At 35.1% G+C, this 27330-nt stretch overlaps 1 protein-coding gene across 2 annotated transcripts in view; it reads right to left on the bottom strand.

The window, feature by feature from the left end:
• Positions 1-13448, bottom strand: part of LOC145268266 (uncharacterized) — a 56972-nt gene extending 43524 nt beyond the window's left edge. The window contains exon 1 of one of the 2 annotated variants that reach the window (XM_080123628.1): positions 13161-13448. In XM_080123628.1, the coding sequence (XP_079979754.1) occupies positions 13161-13185 (25 nt within the window). In that variant the 5' untranslated portion in view covers positions 13186-13448. Of the gene's footprint in view, positions 1-12430; positions 12844-13160 lie in introns of those variants that run through there. The other variant, XM_080123627.1, reaches the window with a different exon arrangement.
• Between the last annotated feature and the right edge of the window lie 13882 nt (positions 13449-27330).

Raw genomic sequence — 27330 nt, 5'->3', positions numbered from 1 at the left:
AACGAGCAAAGTCAAATTATTTAAATAAAAGGTTTAACAAACTAATATAATTTTTTTTAACAAGGGCTGTTTAAAAAACATCTGAGAAAATTCGAAAGTTTATACTTTCAAGTATCAACATAAAATTCGGTATATATTAAGAATCACACTTATTAAAAAAAAAAAATCTTTATGATGCACATACTCGTCATAGAACAAAGATGTCATATTCTAAAAATCATGTGGGTTTGGCTAGTAACTTTTCTATCTGGCTAGTAAACGAAAAGATAAATTTCTCCGTAGAGCCCTGTATTGAGTAGTGACCTGGTGTAGTAAGCTTTGGAAGATACAATTACCAAAAGATAAGCGTTTCATTATTTCTAGTCGCCACTTTGAAAAATCACTCGCAAGTGTGACTGTTTCACTCACAACGTAAAGCCCTGATAGTATAGTTTTTCTTCCTATGTCTGCCTATGAGATTCGTAGAATTCTCTTAAAAAAAAACATATCTTCACTGTTTGTAAACGACTTTCAGCTGCCTTTGCTACTGTCCAACATTCACAACTATAAAGAAGAACTGACCATATTCATCTTGAAGACGAACATATGGTTAATCTTGAGTTATTACTAAAGAATTAATTAAAGAAAAAACATTTATTCTCCTCTTATTAATCGACCACTTAATTATGTTGTATAATATACCTTTCTTGTAATCTCTTGGTCTTACTGAATTCCAGAACATCTAGTCTGGTGGAGTATCCATCTTAGTGCTGTTATTATTTGCAACACTCAATTTTCGCTAATTGTCTTCAAAAACTAGTTTCATTAATAATGAAATAATAATTAATTTTCTACCTTATCGTTTTTTATAATTTCTGGATACGTTCATTGCTGTAAAATAATTTAGTAGGTACCATTGGTTTTACTTGAAATTTAATGTTTCGATTTTCAAATTTCACTACAATTGTGGCACAATGAAGAAGCTCCCTTTTTTGTGGAGGGGGGAGCTTGGGGCTTCTACATCAATAAACCTTGTGCACAACTAGTTCTATACTTGTGGGGAAGTATGCGTGTGTAATGCAGGTGTTGTGATTTTCAAAATGTCAGAATATATCAACCAGGTTTGACTAACAGTTGTTATGAAACTCGATTGTGTCAAAACAATCTGGGACCCCAGAATTCAAAAGGTCAAATCCGAAAGAATTTGTCATCAAGACCTAAAAAAAAACTAAACAATTTTCAAGCGTTATGTATATTTCTTTCTCTCTCTCTCTCTCTCTTTCTCTGTCTTTCATTCTCTTTTTCTCTCTTTCAATGACGAAAGAGAGAAAAATCGAATGATAATTGTATTGTTTCAAACTGTTGAAGCTTGAAGCTTGTGTGCGACGGACGCATACGGTAGTTTAACTGCACAAGTTGGGTCTCAATAGATCTTAACTAAATATGCTCCTCCAGTGTTAAATAAAAGAATTATATTGTTATAAAAATGCCTTAAATGCCTATGAAAATGGAAGAGGGGGAAAAGGGCATCAAGACTTAACTTTTTTTATTCTGTTAAGCCTTGACATACATCTTTTGCTTTCTAGGTCTGGAGTCTAAAAATGTCACTTAATCCCCTTTTAAATTTAACATTTTATTTTTATTAAAATAAATATATTTCTTTAATTCTTCCATTTTAGAACCAGGCGCTTTCAGTAGTACACAAACTTTACTACGTTGCCTAACAAGGACTTTTGGTCCTTACCGACCAATTGTCTGAAACATTATACTCAGTGTAGCGACTATGTAATATTTGTCTATATAAATAAAAAATATTATATTTTGCTCTTTTTTATTGAGCATTCTTAATAACCTCGTTTTAATTCACAAGTTTTCCCTCTTGAATTCCTTTAACTTGGCAATTTTATAAGTTCCAAATATCGACAACTATTGATCAGAATTCAACAAATGAAGGCTCCTTAGAAAGGTAATGACCTAAATTGTGTAGTAGGCTATGTAACATTTGTCATTAAGGTCGCGCATTAAGGGGATTATCCATCATCCAGAGCCTATTTTTGGAATTTTTTTTAAAGCCATAAAATGTTTCAATCATAGTCATTTGTTTTCCTAGTTTTGCATATGAATTACAAAGTATCTGATATTTCCCTAAAACCTCTGGCAGTCATGGAGGGTAGACTAAAACTTGCTGCTATGGTTTCAAATGATCTGAAATAACAGCAAGGGGAGACTTGATTCCAAATATTTCTCATGTTATATCTCTCCTCATAAAGTAAATTTCACAGTGTATAAAGATTATTTGATACTGGAGATATTCATAATCGTATCCTATTTCCAAAAAAGGGGAGATATAACATATGAGAAATATTTGGAATCAAGTCTCTCCTTACTGTTATTTCAGATTATTTGAAACCACAGCTGCATGTTTTAGTCTCCCCTCCATCAAGACCAGAGGTTTTGGGGAAATATATATTTTGAAACATCTGTTCTCATCAGATCAGTGAAGTTTAACAACGATGAGCCTGGTGAATACCAGATGGGTGATCACTTGGGAACACTAGGCACTGTATCGGCTATCCACTTATCTCAGCATTGTTTCCAGTCATCCTGAACATATATTACTTGCAACTGGAATTAAAACAGTGCTAACTCAGGAGAGGTGGTGTTGGAGATTATGCAACTCTTGCTACAACAATAATTTCACACGCAGGCACCCTTGAGTGGATATCCATAGTCTGTCAAGACTGAATGGAGCCTTAAAATATTACTAAAAAGTCTGTGGACCTTGTTTGCTTATCCATGCATTAAAATGGAGATGGAGGATAACCATGCACAGTTGATGATGCCACAAAATGATGAAATCAATCTGCAAAGTCTCCTATGAGATTTGGGTCATGAGTCATAGACAAACCTCACTCTACAAACCTCACTCTGGAAGGGCTTGCATACTACTGAAATATTGTGGGTCTTGCTGGTTTGTCATTGTGCATACTGAATGAGGTCACAAAAGAATGATGTCAGCCATTCAAACAGAGACATGGGAGAAACCAGACACAGTGGATGATATTACAAATGATGTTGCTACCCATCAAACACGAGAGAGAAAATGGAGTAGAGGTAAAACTTTATGATATTCGGGTCAAGAGCAACCATTCAGAATTTAAGAAAAACTGTTTGGTCTGAATATTTCTTTTTAAATTCCCATAATTTAAATATTTGTCGATTTTACAATATTTGTTCTGATTCTAAACTTTATCTTGTCTGTCCTCGGTTTGTGAAGGAGAAGTCCTTCTATACTGAGGCAATTTTAATTAACTTTGCTTTCGTAGAGAGGCAAGTATTCTTCTTTTTTGTTTTTGTGTGGAAAATTTTCTTACTATATTTTTTTATTTTTTAGAATCACTCAAAATAAAGGCAATAAATCTTTAAAATAAAATTCTCCATATTGCTTAAAATATGGGATATGTAAGAGTGGTGCTTCCATATTATAATAACGGAAAAAATATTGAATTTCAAGTAAAACAAATGGTACCTACATAATTGTCATGTCGCAAATAGTAACATATCCAAAAATTATGGAAAACGATAAGAGAAAAACTATTATTCATGGAAAACAGTTCCGATAAGAATAAAAATGTTTGATAAGGTTAGATGCTGGGTTGGACATATTGGGTCACGTGACATAACCAAAGGAGAAATACCTCAGAGCTAATAGCAGACAGAATTTTTAAAAATACCTTTTTAACGGTTTGAATTTTTAATCTATCTTCTATATATCTATAAAAACAGAGATGTGTGTGCCACAGACGATTTCTGATTGGTTAATCCAATAATCACATCTCCTAAAAAACTATGGTTCCTACGCTCTTACCTTTACCATAAAATATTATGGCTTTATTTATTGTCCATCTTGGAAGGGTTTAATTTTTTCATAACTTGTTATTTACAAATTAAAAAAATACGAAACTTACACAATCTAACAATCCAACCTACGACATCACGGCCGCCATTCTGGTGCTAGCCGCAGACACGTACACACAACACGAAAACAATGTTTTGAAAATCTAGCAAAAATTAATTTTCCTGAAATTTTTCAATATTTAATAATAAATTATGCCGGCTGATAAAATTTTAAAACTTTTTTTTAAAGCTAGAAAGATAAAATTTAAAAATACTTATTTTTATGTAAAACGCGCGTTCACTCGTGGTATTTTCATTTTCGGGTTTGTATTACTGTACACATAGATTCGAAAAAGTTGTCAAAAAACAAATATATAACAAATAAATGTTATCAAAGGCAAGAAGTTACTTTTCTACCAAACTGGATATATTTTTTGTGTTTTTATTCAATGTAACATATTTATTCAGCTCGAAAAACGGGTTTTTATTACTGTACACATAGATTCGAAGAAGTTGATAAGATACAAAACAATATGCATAATATAAACACAGCACGAAAACACGCACACACACGCACACACACTCACGTCCACTACCGTCCTTGGCTACGTCACGTTGTTATGGCAACACGATAAATACACAGTAAATTTGATTGTCTTCATTTCTACGCAAATATTACGCAAATATAAATCATATAGAATATCTGTATGAATATAATTACACGTAATAGTTAAATAAAGATGATCATCGTATAAGAGAACCGAAAAAAAAAACTAATAGGGAATTAATTAAAAACGATAAAAAATATGCACATTAGCTAGATCTTTTGTAGATGAATGCAATTCCACGACTCATAAATAACAAAGTTGTATTTTCTTTTTAAATAAATAGAAAAAAGGGGTGTTGATAAGACTATCAATACACACAAAAAAATATAGATTTATTTTTGGGTAAAGTTCCCCCGGGTTTTCCTTTCACTTCAGTAAATAATGGTCTTTTGTTATATATATGGCGTACTATTATCCTTATATATGATGTTTATGTTTATATATATACTAGCAATCGGTGCCCGGCGTTGCCCAGGTGTTTTGAAGTGTATGCTGAGGAAAAAAAAATGGTCAATTTTTTTAAACTTTGACCCCTATTATGACCTCCTAACATTTATTGTTTAGGGATCAAGTAAAGTTAATAAGTTAGATCCATGTCCAAGGAATCTATATATAAAATATCACGTGTTCAGACCTTAAATTGTAGGAGGAGTTTGGTAGAGTTCTCAAAGGTCTAATTGTTAAATATTGACTACTAAATCGCCAAATTTCTGTCGAAAACCTATCACATCGATTTTCCCAAATCTCAGTACCCTGTATATCAAATTTCGAATCTGTAGGCTTAAAATTGACAGTTTTAGCGTAGGGAAATGCACACAGACGCACAGACACACACAGACACTATCACTTATACATATATATAAACATAAACATCATATATATAAGGATAATAGTACGCCATATATATAACAAAAGACCATTATTTACTGAAGTGAAAGGAAAACCCGGGGGAACTTTACCCAAAAATAAATCTATATTTTTTTTGTGTGTATTGATAGTCTGGTACTTATACAGTTTAGTGACGACATTAAAAAATGGAAATATTGAAAAAAAAATTTTATTGTACGTAACTGTTATAGACTGAAGTTCTCCGAAAAAAAATTTCACTTCATTTGATCAAGTAGTTTTTTTTTACAGCGAAAAACAATGATTTATCACGGCTACGTCAACGTGGCCATTTTGGAAATGTTATTGCAGGCCCAGGAATTCCCCAAGGGCAGGTAACTGCCGTACATAGCAGAATACCTCCATTTTAGGCCAATCTAGCCCTTTCCCCCCCACCCCACCAGAATGAGATTTTTTTTTTTTTTTTGCGAAGACAGATGCCATTTTTGGGGTGGTTTTTTTTTTTTCTAATTTGTAACAGAAGTAAATAAGCGAAGTTTCGAAGTTATCCATGCGTGTCCAACTGAGCATGTTTCGAAAATAATCTCGTATAAAAATTCTTCAATTCTTTGCATTCTTCAATTTCTTTGCATATTCAATAGTATTCTTATTTAAAAAAAAAAAAAACCCAAAAAAATTGCAGATATAAAAAAAAAAAAAACCTAAAAAAATTGCAGATGTGTTGTGCGCATCTCAATATGGCGAGAAAAAAAAAGGCTAGATTGCGAAATTTGGCCTAAAATGGAGGTATTCTGCTAGGTACATTTCCAAAATGGCCACGTTGACGTCGTCGTGATAAATAATTGTTTTTCGCTGTAAGAACAAAACCACTTGATCAAATGAAGTGAAATTTTTTTTCGGAGAACTTCAGTCTATAACAGTTACGTACAATAAAATTCTTTTTCAATATTTCTATTTTTTAATGTCGTCACTAAACTGTATAAGTATCGATAGTCTTATCAACACCCCTTTTTTCTATTTATTTAAAAAGAAAATACAACTTTATACAAATTCCCTGTTAGTTTCTTTTTCGGTTCTCTTATACGATGATCATCTTTATTTAACTATTACGTGTAATTATATTCATACAGATATTCTATATGATTTATATTTGCGTAATATTTGCGTAGAAATGAAGAAAATCAAATTTACTGTGTATTTATCGTGTTGCCATAACAACGTGACGTAGCCAAGGACGGTAGTGGACGTGAGTGTGTGTGCGTGTGTGCGCGTGTTTTCGTGCTGTATTGTTGGTAGTAGTAGTAGTACTAATAATCTGTACCGCGTTTGCTTTCTTGTTGTGTGAATGGCGGACGTTGAGTCAGAGGTTGGATTGTGAAGTTTCGTATTTTTGTAATTTGTAAATGGCAAGTTAGAAAAAAATTAAACCCTTCCAAGATGGACAATAAATAAGACCAAAATATTTTATGGTAAAGTTAAGAGCGTAAGAACTATACTTTTTTAGGAGATGTGATTATTGGATTAACCAATCAGAAATCGTCTGTGGCACACACATCTCTGTTTTTATAGATAGACTAGCAATCGGTGCCCGGCGTTGCCCAGGTGTTTTGAGGTTAATGCTGAGAAAAAAAACGGTCAATTTTTTTAAACTTTGACCCCTATTATGACCTCTTAACATTTATTGTTTAGGGATCAAGTAAAGTTAATAAGTTAGATCCATGTCCAAGAAATCTATATCTAAAATATCACGTGTTTAGACCCAAAATTGTAGGAGATTGGTAGAGTTCTCAAAGGTCAAATCGTTGAATATTGACCACTTAATCGCCAAATTTCTGTTGAAAACCTATCACATCGATTTTCCCAAATCTCAGTACCCTGTATATCAAATTTCGAATCTCTAGGCTTAAAATTGACAGAGTTTTAGCGTAGGGAAATGCACACAGACACTATCACTTATGTATATATATATAAACATAAACATCATATATATAAGGATAATAGTACGCCATATATTTAACAAAAGACCATTATTTACTCAAGTGAAAGGAAAACCCGGGGGAACTTTACCCAAAAATAAATCTATATTTTTTTTGTGTGTATTGATAGTCTTATAAGCGAGTAATATATAAATCAGCCACCTTGATTCTTAACCAAACAGAAAGTTCTAGTTGGGGGATTTCCCACTTTTTTATGATAGCGAGGCCAAATTTCGCGAATTTGGCCTTTTTTAAAAGCAGTTTGGCCTTCAAAAGTTCTGTTTGGACTTTTTCTTCACCGATGAAATCTGGAGACGCAACGGGAATTTTCGGAAAAAAATGTTGTTACTATGCACATCTATGTATTGAAATACAAATTGTGGCAAAATTTCAGGAAAAACTAATGGATGGTTCTCTCGCAATAGTCCGGACAATTCGCTAAATTATCTCGTCAAAACCTTAAATCTCGAATCTTTGTGCATTTTTTTTTGGGGGGGGGGCTAATTTGGCATAATAGTGTCCATTTAATAGTATTATCTTGAATAAATAAAAAAATAAGGAAAATTACCAAAAAAAACAAACAAGAACAACAAAAGTGTGCCGTATTTTTAAAAGTTTTATTGCGTTGTTTTTATTTGCTTTTTTTATTTCATCGGTGAGGAAAAAGGCCAAACAGAAATTTTGAAGGCCAAACTGCTTTAAAAAAAGGCCAAATTTGCGAAATTTGGCCTCGATATAAAAAAAAAAAAGGGAAATCCCCCTACTTGAACTTTCTGTTTAATTAATAATGACTCGCTTGTAGCGTTGATTTTTTTCTTTTTTCGCTATAAAAAAATAACTACTTGATGAAATTACGTGATTTTTTCTGTAGGAAAACTTTATCCCATGACGAGTACGTACAATATATATTTTTTTAAATATTTCCATTTTTTAATGTCAATGGAAAACTGCACAAGTAACCAAACCCGAAATGTAAAGACCATGAGTGAACGCGCGTTTTTTTTTTTAGTTTAGTTTCATAATGGCGGCCGTGATGTCGGAGGTTCGATTGTTAGATTGTAGTTTCGTATTTTTTTAATTTGTAAATCGCAAGTTAGGAAAAAATTAAACCCTTCCAAGATGGACAATAAATAAAGCCATAATATTTTATGGTAAAGGTAAGAGCGTAGAAACCATTGTTTTTTAGGAGATGTGATTATTGGATTAACCAATCAGAAATCGTCTGTGGCACACACATCTCTGTTTTTATAGATATATAGAAGATATATATATAAGTGATAGTGTCTGTGTGTGTCTGTGCGTCTGTGTGCATTTCCCTACGCTAAAACTCTGTCAATTTTAAGCCTACAGATTCGAAATTTGATATACAGGGTACTGAGATTTGGGAAAATCGATGTGATAGGTTTTTGACAGAAATTTGGCAATTAAGTGGTCAATATTCAACAATTTGACCTTTGAGAAGTCTACCAAACTCCTCCTACAATTTAGGGTCTAAACACGTGATATTTTATATATAGATTCCTTGGACATGGATCTAACTTATTAACTTTACTTGATCCCTAAACAATAAATGTTAAGAGGTCATAATAGGGGTCAAAGTTTAAAAAAATTGACCTTTTTTTTTTTTCCTCAGCATACACTTCAAAACACCTGGGCAACGCCGGGCACCGATTGCTAGTTATATATATATTTCAAGGGTAATTCTTGGCCTGAAGATGTAATCTCCCCAATAACGGGTGATTACAGAAACATGTATGCACATATGTAGCTGTCAATGTTTGTATAAATAAATTTAATATATATAACTGATTGAATTTGTGAGAAACTGAAAACTTAATTACATCCTCTGTTAACTCTCTAATTCAAATCGGTAGATTTTGAAGTACTTTTTTTAGTTTAAGCAAGACATTAAAAAATGAAAATATTGAAAAAAAGATTTTGAAGTACTTTTTTTAGTTTAAGCAAGACATTAAAAAATGAAAATATTGAAAAAAAGATTTTGAAGTACTTTTTTTAGTTTAAGCAAGACATTAAAAAATGAAAATATTGAAAAAAAGATTTTGAAGTACTTTTTTTAGTTTAAGCAAGACATTAAAAAATGAAAATATTGAAAAAAAGTTATATTGTATACACTCATTATGGAATAAAGTTCTCATACAAATAAGTCACTTAATTTGATCAAGTAGTTTTTATTTTTTTTTACAGAGAAAACTCAAACTTTAATGAGATCTATTGTGTCGCAGCCATCTTGTTTTTCGCGGATGAAGGGGGGGCGTCAGGGGAGATAACTCCAATCACCATTTAAAGTTTGTCAAAATTTGACGAGATTATTTTGAAACATGGGCAGAAAAAATACCTACATAAATATTTTAGGGCCCCCCCCCACACACACACACTTATTTTACAGTTTCTCTGTCCTTTTTTAATCCCTTTTTCATTTTGTCTTTTGTTAATTACTTTTTTTAGTTTAAAAACATACCCCCTCCTCGCCCCCGGCAATAGGCATCTCATTAAAATTTGATTTTCCTCTGTAATAAAATAAAATAAAATAAATAAAAATAAAAAATACTAGATCAGATTAAGTTATTTTGGTATTTTTTTTTAGATTAGGTCCACCCACCTCTACAATTTTCTTTTAAATGACGACTTTTATTGGTTTTCAACTATGCTGAATACGGAAATCGCATTGAAATTTTGCAGAAATAAGTAGTTATCGAGATATAAAAAGTTGTTTTATGCATTTTATTCTTTGGCGGCCATCTTTTTCACGTGCGCAGATTTGTTTATGGCGCGCGCACTCGCGTAAAAAGATGGCCGCCAAAGAATACAATGCATAGTACAACTTTTTATATCTCGATAACTACTTATTTCTGCAAATGCGATTTCCATATTCAGCATAGTCGAAACCTATTAAAGTCGTCATTTTAAAGAAAATTGTGGAAGTGGACCTAATCTAAAAATTTACCGTTATTTTTTTTATAAAAACTTAATTCCATAACGATTACGTACAATATAATTTTTTTTTTCTCTCAATATTTTCATTTCTTAATGTCTTGATTAAACTGTACAAGTACCAATTTGGAAACCAAAACATCTTTTCTTTCATTAATAATTGTTTTTCTACTTTATCGTTTTCCGTAATTTTTGGATATGTTACTATCTGCGACATGAAATTTATGTAGGTACCACTTGTTTTACTTGAAATTTAATTTTTTTTTTCATTAATATAGAAACACCAACTTTGTTTTTGTTGTAGCTTATACGCTATGATCCACGTTGACAATTAAATGTAATAATAAACGTTGAAAAAAAATAGTAAAAATAGATTAAAAAATATTAATCTTAACCTTTTGGCTAGAAACAAATTGTACTACCTGTTCCAATACCATACTTTATCTCTTCTGTTCTTACACAGCGAGGAAAAAAATCTTTCTAGACTAAGGCAATTTAAATTTTTGTTCCAAATCTAGAGTTACCTTTTTTGGCGGTGGGTGAGGATGAGGATCTCCCACATTAAAACTGAAAGCCTACGGAAAGAGTCTTAGTTATTTTTCTATTTAGTTAAAACGACTAATTATTTAAAAGACTTTAGGGAACTCATGACTCTTCTGACTCCCAATTTTTCGTCTGCTAAAATTTAAATCACGTGATTACGATGTAGCGTTAATAAAATAAACCATTCATTCAGGTGCCGCTTGTTATGGATTTAGCTGGATACGATATTAAAAAATCACTTTATTGGTACTTATGCACTTGTTTTACCGGGCTGGCGGGTGTATTCTGTGCTTTCACCTAACAATTTAATAAACAAAAAGATATCGTAAAACTTGAATTTCGGTAACACGCAATTTCTTTTCCGAGGGACGAGGGACCGTTTGAATACATTGATTTAAATTTAAAATGTTGTGTAATTATTTTCTAAGAGTTGGTGAATTCTGAATTGTTTGCCCCCCCCCACTTCCGATCGCCTTTCCGATCCCTTTTCCCGCTTTAGCTTAGTGTTTGATCGAGAATAATCTGATTAAAAAAAGTAAAAAGAAACGAAAAAAAGTAAAAAGAAACGAAAACAAAAAAAGTTAAATTAAAGTTTTATATTTTTGTGACGAAATACTTCTTTTTTTAAGTGCAAGCAAATTTTTTTTATTGTGAAATTAAGAATGAATCGAAGAAATAGAGCACAAGCGTAACCAATTAAAAAAAAAAATTATAATTACACACTTTAAATTTAAATCAATGTATTCAAACGGTCCACCATTCGCCCATGCATGAAGTATTGTTGTTTCATACGGACTGGTGATTTGGTGCAATGGTTCATGCATCTAACCACTAGTTTCCCCCTCTTAGATAGGATCCAAAAAAGAGTTTTCACTCTATTATAGTTTCCACTTTGTCAACTAATCTCCAACCCCTGTCCCATCGCTCGCCGCAATGTTGCATCTCTGTGCCTGTTTTACAAATATTTTAATGGAATCTACTCGGATAAACTCGTTGGACTTGTGCCTCCTCGACGTACATATCCCCGACAACCCCGCTTAGCAACAAACTTCACTGTTGAGATCCCTAAATGTCATAAAGCTTTCTATTCTAATAGTTTATTTCCTCGAACAGCTAGACTTTGGAATTCCCCTCCTGCTACCTGCTTCCATAGCTGTATTAAGTACAGCCTGTACTTATATGCAGATGTTTAAATGTAACGTAAACCAAGATCTTGTTAATCTTTCTTAAGCACGGTCTCAAATAATAGCCCCAAGTGGCGATATGTGCCTTATTATAGGTGAACGTGAGAAAGAGAGAGAGAGAGAGAGAGAGAGAGAGAGAGAGAGAGAGAGAGAGATCGCAAGTAAGCTACTCCAAATTCTTGGCCTTTTGGTCAAGATCAAAGTGTAGTGTCTGTTCTTCAGATGCGGCACTTCCATTTCTTGTTCTCTTTCGGTGGAGGAGAAATCCTTCACGACTGAGACAATTTTTTATTTTTTTGTACCTTTTCTCCACGTTAAAAAACAACCCTGGTGTCTAACTCTGTCCCGTCGGGAGGCATAGTAAATACTAAATAGGTACTCCAAATTTTCTGTTTTATCTCCGTAAGGAACCGTCAGGCTAATAAAATGTAAAAATATAGTTTACCCTTTTCTATAACTTCAACATGGTCTTGTATCCAAGATATAAACTGTGGCAGCAATCTTGGGTGCATTTTTGTTAAAAGTTTATGAAATTCGTTTGCTCCTTCTTCCAAATTCATCTTGAACACATGTAAAAGAAATAAACATTGAACGTTCTCAAATCCGACTTCCGGTTTGTCGTTGTTATCGTTTGTTACGTACTTGAAGAAAAACAGCGTTGCCAGCCTATAAACATTGCAGCTGAAGCTGTGTGTGTGTGTGTGTGTGTGTTTTAAAGAAAGACAAATTGAAAGCTTTAGAAAAAAATAAAATGCAAGTAAAAACTTAGCTTTTTAAGATATTAGTTTCCTATTGTTTTTTTGTTTTTTTAGCGGTGATGAACTATATATGTCCCCTATGAAATTGAAATCGTGAGAAATTCAGAAATTGAAATATTGAATTTCAAGTGAAATCAATGGGCTCTATTGTCGTGTCACAGTAATGAACATATTTAAAAATGATAAAAATGGCAGAAAATTAATTATTAATGAGAATATTTTTCGAAGACAATTGAGTTTTGCAAAAAAAAAGGAAAAAAACAACGGAGAGTTCAAATATATAGGGTGCAGTCAGTGCAGACTGCAGCAGTGCAGCACTGCAGCAGAATTAACTCCCACATTTTAAACTTTCTAACTATCTGTTACTAATAAATTTATACAAGTGCTAATGATGTTTTCATTTAGTTAATAACTTGCCATTTTTATTTTCGGGTACCCTCATCAAGCAATATAGATTGGACTGGTTCTGGTTCACATCGTGCTTTTACTGTAGAAATGTTTTTGAAGAATGGTGAATCTGTAACTGAAACACAGAGAGATTTCCGAATTCATTACAAGTTAGGACGGCATGATGCTGTTGTAGATAGAAAATCAATACAGCTATGAATTGCACATTTCGGAGCTACAGGCTCAATGCTTAAAAGAAAGCCACATGGAAGGCCTGTTCAAACACGTTTTTCTTCACATATACATACCCACACGTACGCACGCACATACGCACACACACGCACGCATATACACATCCTCATACACACAATCACATTCATGCGCATACACACACATGCTAACGTGCACACACACACACACACACACACACACACACATACACACCCGAGCTGTGACGTCACTTCCTTTTAAATGATAACCAGACATGCGCACCCAGAACACTAACTCCAGTATAAAAGTCAACAAAACCTGTCAACTTCCCTTTTGCGTCCGGACCAGCGTTTGACCTGTTGAGTCGATGAACCGACCGCGCGCCCTAACGTCACTTTCCCTGCTACTGTAATGTGGGATAAGCGCACATACACTTTATACGCTCTCTCTCTCCATGAACTGGATTGATTTTCTCACTCTATCTCCCCTTCGGCTCTGATCCATCAACACAGACATGTGCGCGACTCTCTACTGAGCTTAACCATCTCTTTCTACAGATGGCTTGCCACTTCGCGTTTCTCTATTGCACTCCCCTTTCCTTCCACGTGCGTAGTCGTCAACGGCCGAATGAACACGTGTACACCCAAGACTTTCATTTCTCAACAGAAAATAAACGACATGTTTATTTTATTCCAGCATTTGAGTTCTTTGCTTCCTTCATTCAATTCGTTTCATTATTTTTTCTTGTAGTGAGTTAGGGTATTTATATCCTGGTCTGTAACAGGCCTCAAAGCACTTGAACGCCAGACATTATCCGAGCTGTAAGACTTTCTGTTACTCAGTCTCCTACACGTTCAGCTCGCAAACATGTGCTCGCCTTGGGATTGTCTGATAGAACAGTCAGAAGAATTCTGCACACTAATATGCAGTTCCATCCATATAAATTAATGATTGCCCTTAAACTGCATGAGCGCGACTAGGAAGATCACATGTCAAAATGTTGGAGATATTTCTGTCACACCCTGTACAACAAAGGTAAAAAGACATGTAGCAGCCGGCACCTACTACATCACAGGGAGGAGCTACTTCTCTCGAGATTTGAAATCCATTTTCTCCCTGGCTTGTCCACTCACAAGCCAGCTCTCAATCATGTGACCGAATACATAAAAGGCAAGATCACAAACCCTCCTTTTCTTTTTCTTTTTTTTTTACATGGGGTCACCACTTATCAAGGCCCGAAGGCCACTCAGGGATAAGGGTTATTGCGTGTACAGTAATCAATGAGATAGTATTGTAGTAATCATTAGTATTGGGGGTTTTGATAGAGTGTCTTACTAAAGGGGGCGGTTTGTCAGGAGTTTGTTTATGTTGGACTTGAAGACATCCAAGTTGTAGTCAGGTGGGAAACAGGCAAGCGGCAGAGTGTTCCACTGGCGTGCAGTTCTAAGAAAGAAGCTTTGTTCATGGAATCTACGTTTGGATTTAGGCACATATAAAGAGTGGGGAAAATTATTGACAGTAGTTTCAGCCAGACGGGTGTTTCTTGTGAAAGATTGGTGAGGGGGGACGAGGGATTGGAGCTTAGATGATCACCTGCCATGGAAATAACGATAAAATAAAGACAGGCTCGCAGCGTCTCTTCTGTGTGAGAGAGGTTGCAGGGCATCCCCCACTAAACCACGAAGTCTATTTTATACTCTGTCAAAGCAGGATAGGCTGTTTTTAGCAATTCCTGCCCAGATGTGGCAGCAGTACTCCATCCTTGGACATACATGGCTTTTATACAGATAGAGAATTGCATTAGTAGTGAGATATCTTCTGGAGCGGTAGAAGGATCTCACCATTTTCCCAGCATCCCTGGCAACAGATTTGATGTAGGTGTTCCATTTCAGATCAGGAATAAAGGTCAAACTCAGAAGCTTGTCAAAACATGGAGCCTACCCAAGACGAGAGTCATCCATTTCAATTGATGCCAGATGGGGATCAGAGCGTTGATGATCTAAAGATAGAAGCTTGGTTTTAGATGCATTAAAAGTGACCAGCTACCTCTTCCCCCACTGTACTACGCGCTCAAGATCAGAGGAGAGAGAATTAGAGAGAACTTTGTCATTTACAGCCTTTGATGTGTTGCCATAGATGGTCATGTCATCAGCATAGATGTCAACGAATGATTTAAGTATGTGTTTTGGGAGATCATTTATGTAGATCAGGAAGAGAGTTGGTCCCAGGATGGACCCCTGGGGGACTCCAGCATTAATACTGTGGGCCTCTAATTTCTGCCCATCAACCACTACTCTTATGAACCTATCAGAGAGAAAAGATTTAATGATTGAGAAAACATTTCCAGTAATACTGTAGCTGGAAATCTTGTGAAGTAGGCCCTTATGCCATACCTTATCGAAGGCCTTTGATATGTCAAGAGCAATTGCCCTGGAAAGGAAACCTTTGTCAAGAGATTCACTAATTCTATGTGATATAACCGTTAGCACATCTGCGGTAGATCTTGCAGAGTGGAAACCATATTGCATGTCACTAACAAGGTTGTTTCTGTTGAGGTGGTTGACTGCTTCTTTATTTAATATGGATTCCAGCAACTTACTCATGACACACAGGAGATTATTGGTCTGTACTGAGAGGGAGATGACTTTTCACCTGAATTCTTAAATACAGGGCATACTGATGAGGTTTTCCAGGGTGTTGAGAAGCACTTCTCCTTAAGGCAACGCTTAAACAGTTTTGTAAGTATGGGAGCAAGTTCTGGTTGGAGCTTTTTCAGCACTATAACTGGAATGCCATCAGGCCCAGTAGCTTTACTGGAATTAAGGTTCTTGATTAGCTTGGCGACTTCACACACAGATATTTGTATGTTACCTAGTGTGTTGTCTGTTATAGGAGGAAATACGGGGAGTTGATGGTCATTGTCACATAGGGTAGAATTAGCTGCAAAGTTCTTGGCAAATAGTCTGGCCTTGTCTGATGCTGACGAGATGACCTCAGGCCCATTGATGATAGTTGGGATAGAATGCACGCTTCTGTTCAAGATTCTGTTTGCTATTTGCCAGAACTGGTGGGAACCAAGCTGCTGCTCAGCTACTTTGGATTTGACAGACTGAGCATATAGCTCTCTTGCATGTTTTATTACTCTTTTACAGTGGTTGCTTGCATTCCTGAAAGCAGCTTTAGTCTCAGTACATCTATTACGTTGGTAGCTCTGGAAAAAGCGATTTCTGTTCACGATGGCAGCAACACATTCAGGGGAGAACCATGGCTGGCTGTTAGGTTTTTCTGGCTGCTTGCCCAGCAGTATACATCGCCTGGGGCTTCAACCCTACGCAGAACGTGAGTACAACAAGCTAACTATGACCCTCTTCTAACTCACCATTATTTCCACGTGCTGTACCCACACAAACTTTATCATTCTACATGAGCTACTCTCGTCGATACAACTCACACTCATCCACGACAACACGCAAACACACTGAAGACTTTGCCCTTTCTTTCTCCTGTAATTGGCTTCCTTTGCCCCAGCGACTACTAGCTATAAACATGTGTGGACTGAACTGTTCTCTTCTTCAACCAGCCAGCAGGATATTAATTTTTTGTTGCATCGAAACAGTTTTGAATCCTCAATGCATTGTTGTTTTTATTTTACTGTTAGCAAATGCGGCTTCCTTATTTGGAAATGTGCATGCAAAAATGGTGACTCCTTAAATAAGTTTGTGGACTTTTTTTTAATGTTTTCTGCGACAATGATTGAATTTTGGCAACTTAAGCATTCAGTCTCATTTGTGTATGTATGACTATATGCATTTGTGTATGTACGACTGTATATATTTAGATTGTTTAGTTTCCTTCAGGCATACAATCTATTAGCAGGTTTGCAATTGTGTTCCTGTGAGAGAGAAATGCGATTAATACCAAAAATTTTTGTTAAATTATTCTGTTATTTCTTAAATGTTTATTTTTTTAATAAATTGAGTGGTGAGAATCATAAATATAAGTTAACAGAAACACATAAAAAGCATCATCATATTTTTTTGGCAGCACGTGGCATAATTACAAGGGAAGTAATTCTGTTGTGCTAAAAACAGTTTTAGCTCTCTTGCATGTTTTATTACCCTTGTATTATGTCCCTTGTAATTATGCCACATGCTGCCAAAAAAATATGGTGATGCTTTTTATGTGTTTCTTTTTTTTTTTTTTAAATAGTATGGTAATATTTAAGTACTTCTGACATGCTAATTAAATAGATAATATTTTAGTTGAAATTGAAATTGACACAAAAGTCAATAAATACCATTGGGCTTCTGTGATTGAATGTTTTTTACTGCTTTCCGCTTTTCGCTATTATAGTATAGTTGTCCCGTTTTCTTTGATATTTATATTTGCAGTAAGTGAAAAGATGTTTGGAAATGGAGAAAAGACTGGTATACCGTTAGTACAGGTTTGATTAACTAACAAAGAATAAACGTGCTGTGGTCCTCATGCAGTGTTATCATAGCAGAATGTCTTCTTCCTAACATTTTATCACTGCCAGGAATGTTTGGAACAGATAATACTAGAGGGTCATGGGGACAAGAGTAATTTTCTCCTTCAAGAATTATTATGAAAGGGGTTATGAAGGGGGTAATTAAGGGTTGTCTGTTCAGCATCAAGTTATAAAATACTTATATATACTTGGGATTCTTCATACTCTGGATGATCTTCATATTATCATGGCAGAATGTCTTCTTCCTGGCGTTTTGTGTAGATTTTGACTTGCTGCCACTTGATTAAAATACAAAGTAAATAAAAATAATAGAATAATATGAACATGGATGGAACACTGAGAATACTTGCTGTCGCTGGATCTAACTTACAAACTAAATGAATAGAAATAATAGAATTTTAATATTTTGCTAATTGGAACAAAAAGAAATAAATTACTTTTCTTAGAAATAATAAGAATAATAATAAATAATGTATCTTAGAAATAATAAGAAAATCTGTAAGCATTTAAACTCTCAAATAGAGGGTTATTTTTTGGCTTTTGAAATACTTCACAAATTCTCAAATGGCCCAGGAATCTTTGGAAGAAATAATGCTAGGGGGGCATTATCAAATTAATAATTTAGTTCAAAATAGACTTCGTAGCCTCGTAGGAGATGTTCTTTTCTCTTCCCTGTAACCTCTATCTCACAGAAGAGATGTTGCGAGCTTGTCTCTGCTTTATCGTTAATTTCATGGAAAGTGTTCGACTGAGCTTCAGTCTATGGTCCCCCCTCGCCAAACTTTCACAAGAAACACTCGTCTAGCTGAAAACACTATCAATAATTCCCCCCACCTCTTTATCTGTGACTAAACCTAAACGTAGATTCCATGAACAAAGCTTCTTTCTTAGAACTGCACGCCTGTGGAATTGTCTTCCGTTTTTCTTGCTTTCCAGCTGACTATAATATGGTTGTCTTCAAGTCTAGCGTAAACAAGTTCTTGATTAGCCGTTCCATATAAGTTAACAAATTTACTGAATTTTCATTACTAATGATTACTATATTTTCCAATTTCTACTCTATACTCTTTAACCCTTATCCTTGAGTGGCCTCTTGGCCTTGATAATGTGGTGATGCCTGTGTAAAAAAACAAAAAAAAAAAAAACTATAACATTTCCCACCTTCAAGAATTATTATGAAAGGGGTTATATAAAAGGGATAATTAAGGATTGTCCATCCAGCATCAAATTATGAAATCCTTATATTTACTAGGGATTCTTCATACTCTGGATCATCTTCATACAAATTTGTGGGGATTTATGTCCTTAGTATTAATTTCCTGAGAGGTGTTGATTTCTTCAGGGGTGGATGAAGGATTCTTTTTCTCTTCATCAGCTACGCCTTCATGAGTATAGTTCTTTAGAAGCCTCAAGGCTTGCAGGGTTGTTTTTATTATGAAGGTCTTCTCCATTCGAGAAGGTTAGGAGCTATGTTTTACACGTCAGCAGTAGTTTCAGTGCCAGAAGGTAGTCGAACATGAGCATAGTAAGGATTGATGTCTAACAAAGTAGCTGGAGTTGAAGGAAGGTCGAGCTTATTAGTTTTAATGTGGTTTCTGACAGACACAGACATGTACAGAAAAGAATAGACAGTAAGATAAATATTTTTCCTACAATTAATATACGCTTACTTATATCTACAGATAAGAATAGTGCTGAAAAAACTTCATCTCATTAAAATTGCATCTAACGACATTGAAGCAAGCCACGAACGAAAAGAAGCATCAGAATTTCTACGAGAACTAAACATGGGTCAACATGAAGGTGGTCTCAGTCAACGCAAAATAGCAGGAAATCTTTCACTACTCCTTTCTACTCTTAATCAAGTGACTGTACAATTCAAAAAAGAAGACAAAAAGTGCACAAAACCGCATCCATGCTCTCTGAAAGAACCTTACATCTTGTGAAAAGAAATGTTGAAAAGGATCCTCAGTGCAAAGCCTCTGACATTGCAACACAAGCTGGTGTCAGTCCCAGAACAGCTGTCAGGTATCTTCACAAGCCGGGTTACTATGGTAGAGCTATGAAAAGGAAACCTCTTCTTCGTCCTGCCAATATGAAGCGCAGAAAAGATTGGCCCTGTGAGATTGTGGAGAGACCTATGACTGTTTGAACCAATGTCATTTTCTCTGATGAGTCACGATTTGCATTATTTCTCAACAGTGAAAATGTATGAGCATAGAGGCTCACTCAGCAAGAGAGACTGCAGCCAATGCTAAAACATAGCTGTTTCTTGATTATGGTATGGGGTGCAAATTGAAGTGATTGTTGCTTAGGTCTGGTGGAGTGTGAAGGAAATATCAATTCTGCTAAATATGCTCCAATATTGCATAAAAACCCCTACAAATATTCTCAAGTAGTAAAATGAACCAAGTGAACGCATTATTTATGAAAGATAGAGCTCTTTCTCACTCTGCTAGGGTGATACAATATTGGTTAAGCCAAAATGGGAATAATAAACTTTCATGGCCAAATCAGTTTCTGGAAATGAACCCAATTGAAAACCTTTGGGGCATATTAGACCGTCATCTCCACAAAAAGAAAAAGAAGTCATCTTCTAAGTCTGAACTTTTAGCATTATTGCATCATGGTTAATTACAGGCATAGACGAATTCATACCATCTAAAAAATTCCAACAAAAACCTAACAGCCAGCCATGGTGCTCCCCAGAATGTGCTGCTGCCATCACGCACAGAAATCACTTTTCCCATAGCTACCAATGTAATAGATGCACTGAGACTAAAGCTGCTTTCAGGAATGCAAGCAACCATTGTAAAAGAGTAATAAAAAATGCAAGAGAGCTATATGCTCAGTCCGTTAAATCCAAAGTAGCTGATCAGCGGCTTGGTTCCCACCAGTTTTGGCAAATAACAAATAGGATCCTGAACAGAAGTGTGCGTTCTATCCCAACCATTATCAATGGACCAGAGGTGATCTTGTCAGCATCAGACAAGACCAAACTATTTGCCAAGAACTTTGCAACTAATTCTATCCTATGTGACGAAGGCCATCAACTCCCCGTATTTCCTCCTATAACACACAACACGCTAAGTAACATACAAATATCTGTGCGTGAGGTTGCCAAGCTAATCAAGAACCTTGATTCCAATAAAGCAACTGGCCCTGACGGCATCCAAATTATAGTGTTAAAAAAGCTACAACCAGAACTTGCCCCCATACTTACAAAACTTACGAAACTGTTTAAGTATTGCCTTAAGGAGAAATGCTTTCCAACACCCTGGAAAACCTTATCAGTATACCCTGTATTTAAGAATTAAGGTGATAATTCATCTCCCTCTCAGTACAGACCAGTAAGTCTCCTGTGTGTCATGAGTAAGTTGCTGGAATCCATATTAAATAGAGAAGTAGTCAACCACCTCAGCAGAAATAACCTTCTTAGTGACATGCAAAATAGTTTCCGTTCTACAAGATCTACCGCAGATGTGCTAACGGTTATATCTCATAGGATTAGTGAATCTCTTGACAAAGGCTTCCTTTCTAGGGAAATTGCTCTTGACATATCAAAGGCCTTTGACAAGGTATGGCATAAGGGCCTACTTCACAAGATTTCCAGCTACGGTATAACTGGAAATGTTTTCTCAATCATTAAATCATTTCTCTCTGATAGGTTCATAAGAGTAGTGGTTGATGGACAAAAATCAGAGGCCCGCAGTATTAATGCTGGAGTCCCTCAGGGATCCATTCTGAGCCCAACTCTCTTCCTGATCTACATGAATGATCACCCTAAATACATACTTAAATCATTCGTTGACATCTATGCTGATGACACGGCAACACATCAAAGGCTGTAAATGACAAAGTTCTCTCTAATTCTCTCTCCTCTGATCTCGAGCGTGTGGTACAGTGGGGGAAGACGTGGCTGATTACCTTTAATGCTTCTAAAACCAAGCTTCTATCTTTACATCATCAACGCTCTGATCCCCATCTGGCATCAATTGAAATGGATGGCTCTCGTCTAAGAGAAGCCCCATGTTTTGACAAACTTCTAGGTTTGACTTTTACTCCTGATCTGAAATGGAACACGTACATCGTCTGTTGTCAAGGTCGCTGGAAAGATGGTGGGATCCTTCTAGCACTCCAGAAGATATCTCACTACTGATGCAATTCTCTATCTATATAAAAGCCAAGTACATCCAAGGATGGAGTACTGCTGCCATATCTGGGCAGGAGCTGCTAAAAACAGCCTATCCTGCCTTGACAGAGTACAAAGACTTTGTGGCTTAGTGGGGGATGTCATTCTCTCTTCCCTGCAACCTCTCTCACACAGAAGAGACGTTGCGAGCCTATCTTTGTTTTATCATTATTTCCATGGCAGGTGCTTGTCTGAGCTCCAATCTCTGGTCCCCCCTTGCCAAACTTTCACGAAAAACACCCGTCTAGCTGAAACCACTGTCAAAATTTTCCCCACTCTTTATTTGTGCCTAAATCAAAACGTAGATTCCATGAACAAAGCTTCTTTCTTAGAACTGCATGCCTGCGGAACTCTGTTCCATCTGCCTGCTTCCCACCTGACTACAACCTGGATGTCTTCAAGTCCAACGTAAGCAAATTCCTGATGAACCGCCCCCTTAAGTAGACACTTTATTAAATCTCAACACTAACGTACTGTACATGCAATAACCCTTATCCCTGAGTGGCTTCCGGGCCTTGATAAGTGGTGACCACCTTGTAAAAAAAAAAAAAAAAAAAATCAGACATGGCAAGAAATTCCTCAAGATGATCATTGTCAACTGATTAATGCCATGCCCAGAAGGTGTCAGAATTTTATTCTTCCATCTACCCTTCTTTCTTTCTTTTCTTTAATCCACCCCTCCATGCAAGTAGTCGTAGACTGCCACTGATAGCATGTGACTGTTTCTTTGTTGACGATTGGTCGAGTGATTTTTTGCCAATTTAACTGAAAATGGAAGTGAAAAAAGAAGTTGCTGCCTTGGCCTTTGAGAGTGAAAGGTCGGTGTTTGAATATGTCGGACCTGGATGTAGTAACCCATCGTGGCGAGACATCAGTAGGCTCTAGATAAAGATCCTATTTTTTTTTTCAGTTAAATTTTCGTCTAAGTGACGAAAATGAAGAGAAAAATGCCGGCTGAGTTCAGACAGAAAAGTCTTAAAAAATCAAGTCAAAAGTCTTGTCTAGAGAAAAAGAAATAAGTGCAAATATTAAAAACCTCAGACGAGTGAAAAACGTGACGTTGCAAACAATAATTTGCTTGTTACTCAAGAAATATTCGAAGTGAAAAGGAAAGTGTATAACCTTCAATGGTGCAGCAAGAAGAAAGAGCCTTCTCTAATGAGAAAAAAGTTTTTGTTTGACTAAACTGTTGAAACTATTTCAGGTCAAGTAATGCTCTCCCCCCCCCCCCCCAGTAAAAGGCAACAAATATGAGTAAAATAAAGTTGAAGAAGATGCAGCTTTATTTCATAATAAAAGAAGAAAATCCAACGAGACATTTTTTTTTTTTTTATGATATCTCAAGCAAAAATGACAATTCTTTTCTTTAAAAAAAAAATTCTGTATAAATTATCCTTGCTTCTAAAAAAAAAAAAACTATTCTTACTTCAAAGTAAATTTTGCCTTTTTCTTAATCTTTTCTTATCTTTTAATTCTATTCTTTCTCTCTCCTGAACTGTTACTAGAACCTTTAAGGTTCGCCAAAAGGGGAGATTTTTTGGCAGTCAAAATACAGTCTTTTATACGGTTAAAAGGTGAACTTCAGACTTTATTATTATTATTATTTTTATTTTTCTCTCTCCCTTTTCAATTTATTTTTTCCTCTTTAAATAAAAGTTTATAATTATTTCAAGTGGTTTTACTTCCTCTTCTCTCTCATTGTCTTACTTGTAAATGGTTATATGGAATTAGTTTTTACAGGTGCTAGTATTTAAATACGTCTAATTCAGCTGTTACTAAGTTAAATTCGGACAAAAGGTCCTAGTATCAAAAACAGCAAAGGGAATGTCAACCAAGTATTAAATTTGTGACCATTTATTTTTCATTTTGTTTTATAAATAATGTTTATTGAAATAAACTGTTTATTTTTTTTTTCATCATGTCTGTGCATACTTGGCTTGGTTTTGCACAAAAAAGGAATCAAAGTACCAGAGGCGGATTTACAGCTATATTTGAATCGTCTGTCATGAGGAGTCACAATAGTAGCAGAGTAATGATATAGTCGAGTGGAGAGCATCGGGTAGCACGTCTTCCCTAGAGTGTAAAGTTATTTGAATGAGCTTCCATAAGAAGTTTCTCAACTTGTCCATTATCTTCAGAGTAGTATCTACTAGTGTTAGAGGTAGCAATACCTTTTCTGTGTAAGAAGTTTCTAATTTCTCCCACAAGGAAGTCAGTATGCACAGTCAGTATTTATCATATCAGGCATACCAAATATTGAAAATAACTGGATCAATGGTTTTGCAAAAGGAAAGCAAGAATATCCATCAATTATAGTAAGCTACGAATGTCAGTTAAGGAATTAATGATGCTTCTTTGTTATAATAGCGACATTCAAGAATTGAAATATTGAATTTCAAGTAAAACCAATGGTATCTACTTAACTGTCATGTCGAATTAGCAACATATCCAAAAATTATGAAAAATGATATAAAAAATTAATTATCGATGAAAATAGTTTTCAGAATAACTTTCAAGTTTATGCATAAATAAACAGTATCATGGGAAGTAACTCAGTCCCTCTTGTTACAATTCATGGTGAATGTCATGCAATAATATACAGGGTGTCCGTAAAGTTACTATACAGTCTTATTGTTTTATAGTATTATATTTGTATTAATAGTTAATATTTATTTTTTTTACAGGTTTATTTTTATAAACATAAAGGTGTTATTTCTTTTTATTTCTTTTGTTACAAATAAATATTTTAATACAATATCTTACTGTACTGTTAATATATTACAGGGTATCTGTATAGTAACTTGTAAGACTGTATAGTAACTTTACGGACACCCTGTATTTGCCAAAGTCAATGTTTTTATGCAATAATTCAGTAATATTTAACAAATTGCAACATGACAATTAAATAAACATCAATGATTTTTAATGTAAACTAAATTTTTCGACTTTTGACTTTCGCTCTAATAACAAAGGAGAACCTAAATTATATATTTACTTCCGGCTGTTGTCATATTCTCTCGCTAGATCTACAGCAGATGTGCTAACGGTAATATCTCATAGGATTAGTGAATCTCTCGACAAAGGCTTCCTTTCTAGGGCAATTGCTCTTGACATATCAAAGGCCCTCGACAAGGTATGGCATAAAGGCCTACTTCACAAGATTTCCAGCTACGGTATAACTGGAAATGTTTTCTCAATTATTAAATCATTTCTTTCTGTTGGGCTCATAAGGGTAGTGGTTGATGGGCAGAAATCAGAAGCCCACAGTATTAATGCTGGTGTCCCTCAAGGGTTCATCCTGAGCCCAACTCTCTTCCTGATTTACAATAATGATCTACCAAAACACATATTTAAATCATTCATTGACATCTATGCTGATGACATGACCATCTATGGCAACACATCAAAGGCTGTAAATAACAAAGTTCTCTCTGATTCTCTCCCCTCTTATCTTGAGCATGTGGTACAATGGGGGAAGAGGTGGCTGGTTACTTTTAATGCATCTAAAACCAAGCTTCTATCTTTACGTCATCAACGCTCTGATCCCCATCTGGCATCAATTGAAATGGATGGCTCTCATCTTGGGGAGGCTTCATGTTTTGACAAACTTCTGGGCTTGACCTTTACTCCTGATCTGAAATAGAGCACGTACATCAAGCCAAGGTCGCTGGAAAGATGGTGGGATCCTTCTACCGCTCCAGTAGATATCTCACTGCTGATGCAATTCTCTATCTATATTGATGTAATGGAATAACCTAACATCCCTTCATAGATGAAATGAACTATGGATATATTGACCCTCTCACGTAACTGAGGCAGAAAGAAAAAAGACAGGAAGAGAATAAGGAAGTATGTCGAGTAGCTCTTATGTCACATGTATTCCCTTGTAAATAAACCCCTTTGTCTTTCACCAATAACCCCATATTTCTTGCTGCATTTTTATTTAAAGTAAGGATATAACAAATGGTGACAGGATTCGAATTCACAAAAAGGAAACTTTAAGCCAAAAAGATATTGGGCAATGAATGGAAAAAAAAACTGCACGAAAAAATTCAACTACTGGAAAAAACAAAAAGCTAAGACACACACAAAAGTAAGTTATTTTTTTAAAATTCAGTCTGTTACGGTCCTACTGGAAAAAAAAGAAAGAGAAATTGACATTTCACAAAGCATTGAAAAGAACCATTTTCTCGGAAAAAAAAAAGTTGTTTATTTCAAATTTATTTTTATTGCATAAGGAAAAGAACAATTTTTCTCAGAACGGAAGAAAGTTGTCTATTTCAAATTTCTTTTGTTTCATAAGAAGAAAAACAAATGGCAGAAGGAACGCACGTATGTATATTGCTGCTATTGGTTTGGTGTCAATTTTATGTGTGTAACCCCCTCGAAAAACCTTGTCTACAAAAGAATATTTTTTTTTTTTTTGTGGTTTAAAAAAAACAAACTATTCAGTGAATTTATTTAATGCCTGGTGCAGGTACAGTTAACCTTTTGTTTTATTACTGTGTTTAAAAAAAAAGGAAAAATTCTTCAACATGCAACAATTAGCTGAGTTTACAAAAACTATACAGTTAGCACTGGCGGCCCAACAAAGCCAGATGGAATTTTTACAAAAAAAAAAAAAAACAGTTAAAACAAAATGAAGTATTAAAAACAATATTAATGAAACAAGAAGAAAAAAAAAGATTGTCGGTTCACTCTGGAAGCTATTGCCAATTCACCGACAGAATTTTTATAGGAACCAACTAATGACTTACGTTTCCAGCATATTATCGTAGATATGAAAATATTTTTTCCAAACGATGTCAGGCCTGGTCAGATGAAGAAAAACTTATTTTACTGTTGCAAAAACTGGGTTCCCATGAAAATACCAAGTATACCAATTTTATACTCCCAAGGAAACCCGAAGATATTTCTTTTAAAGAGACTATAAAAATTTTATCGAACATTTTCGGGAAGCAGGATAGCTTATTTTATACTCATTATAGGTGTTTAAATATTTTGAAACAAGATGATGAAGACTTTATCGCCTAAGCTGGGAGAGTAAATGCCCAATGCGAGTTATTTAAGTTGAACGACCTAAAAGAGCACATGTTTAAATGCTTGATATTTGTGCAAGGGTTAACATCCTCGAAGGATAAAGAGATTCGTTCTAGGATATTATCCATTATGAACCAAGACATAGAAATAACCTTACAGAAAGTTACTGAGGAATACCAGAAACTGTTAAACTTAAAACAGGATAATACTAGTATTGAAGAGAAAAACGTTGATAAAATACAAAGGGTAAAGAAAGGTGACCACTATGT

This window comes from Euprymna scolopes, chromosome 43 (genome assembly GCF_053919585.1).
Source record: "Euprymna scolopes isolate OS-2025 chromosome 43, ASM5391958v1, whole genome shotgun sequence".
In the NCBI taxonomy this organism is placed as follows: Eukaryota; Metazoa; Mollusca; class Cephalopoda; order Sepiida; family Sepiolidae; genus Euprymna; species Euprymna scolopes.
This window is presented reverse-complemented; position numbering and strand designations above follow the sequence as displayed.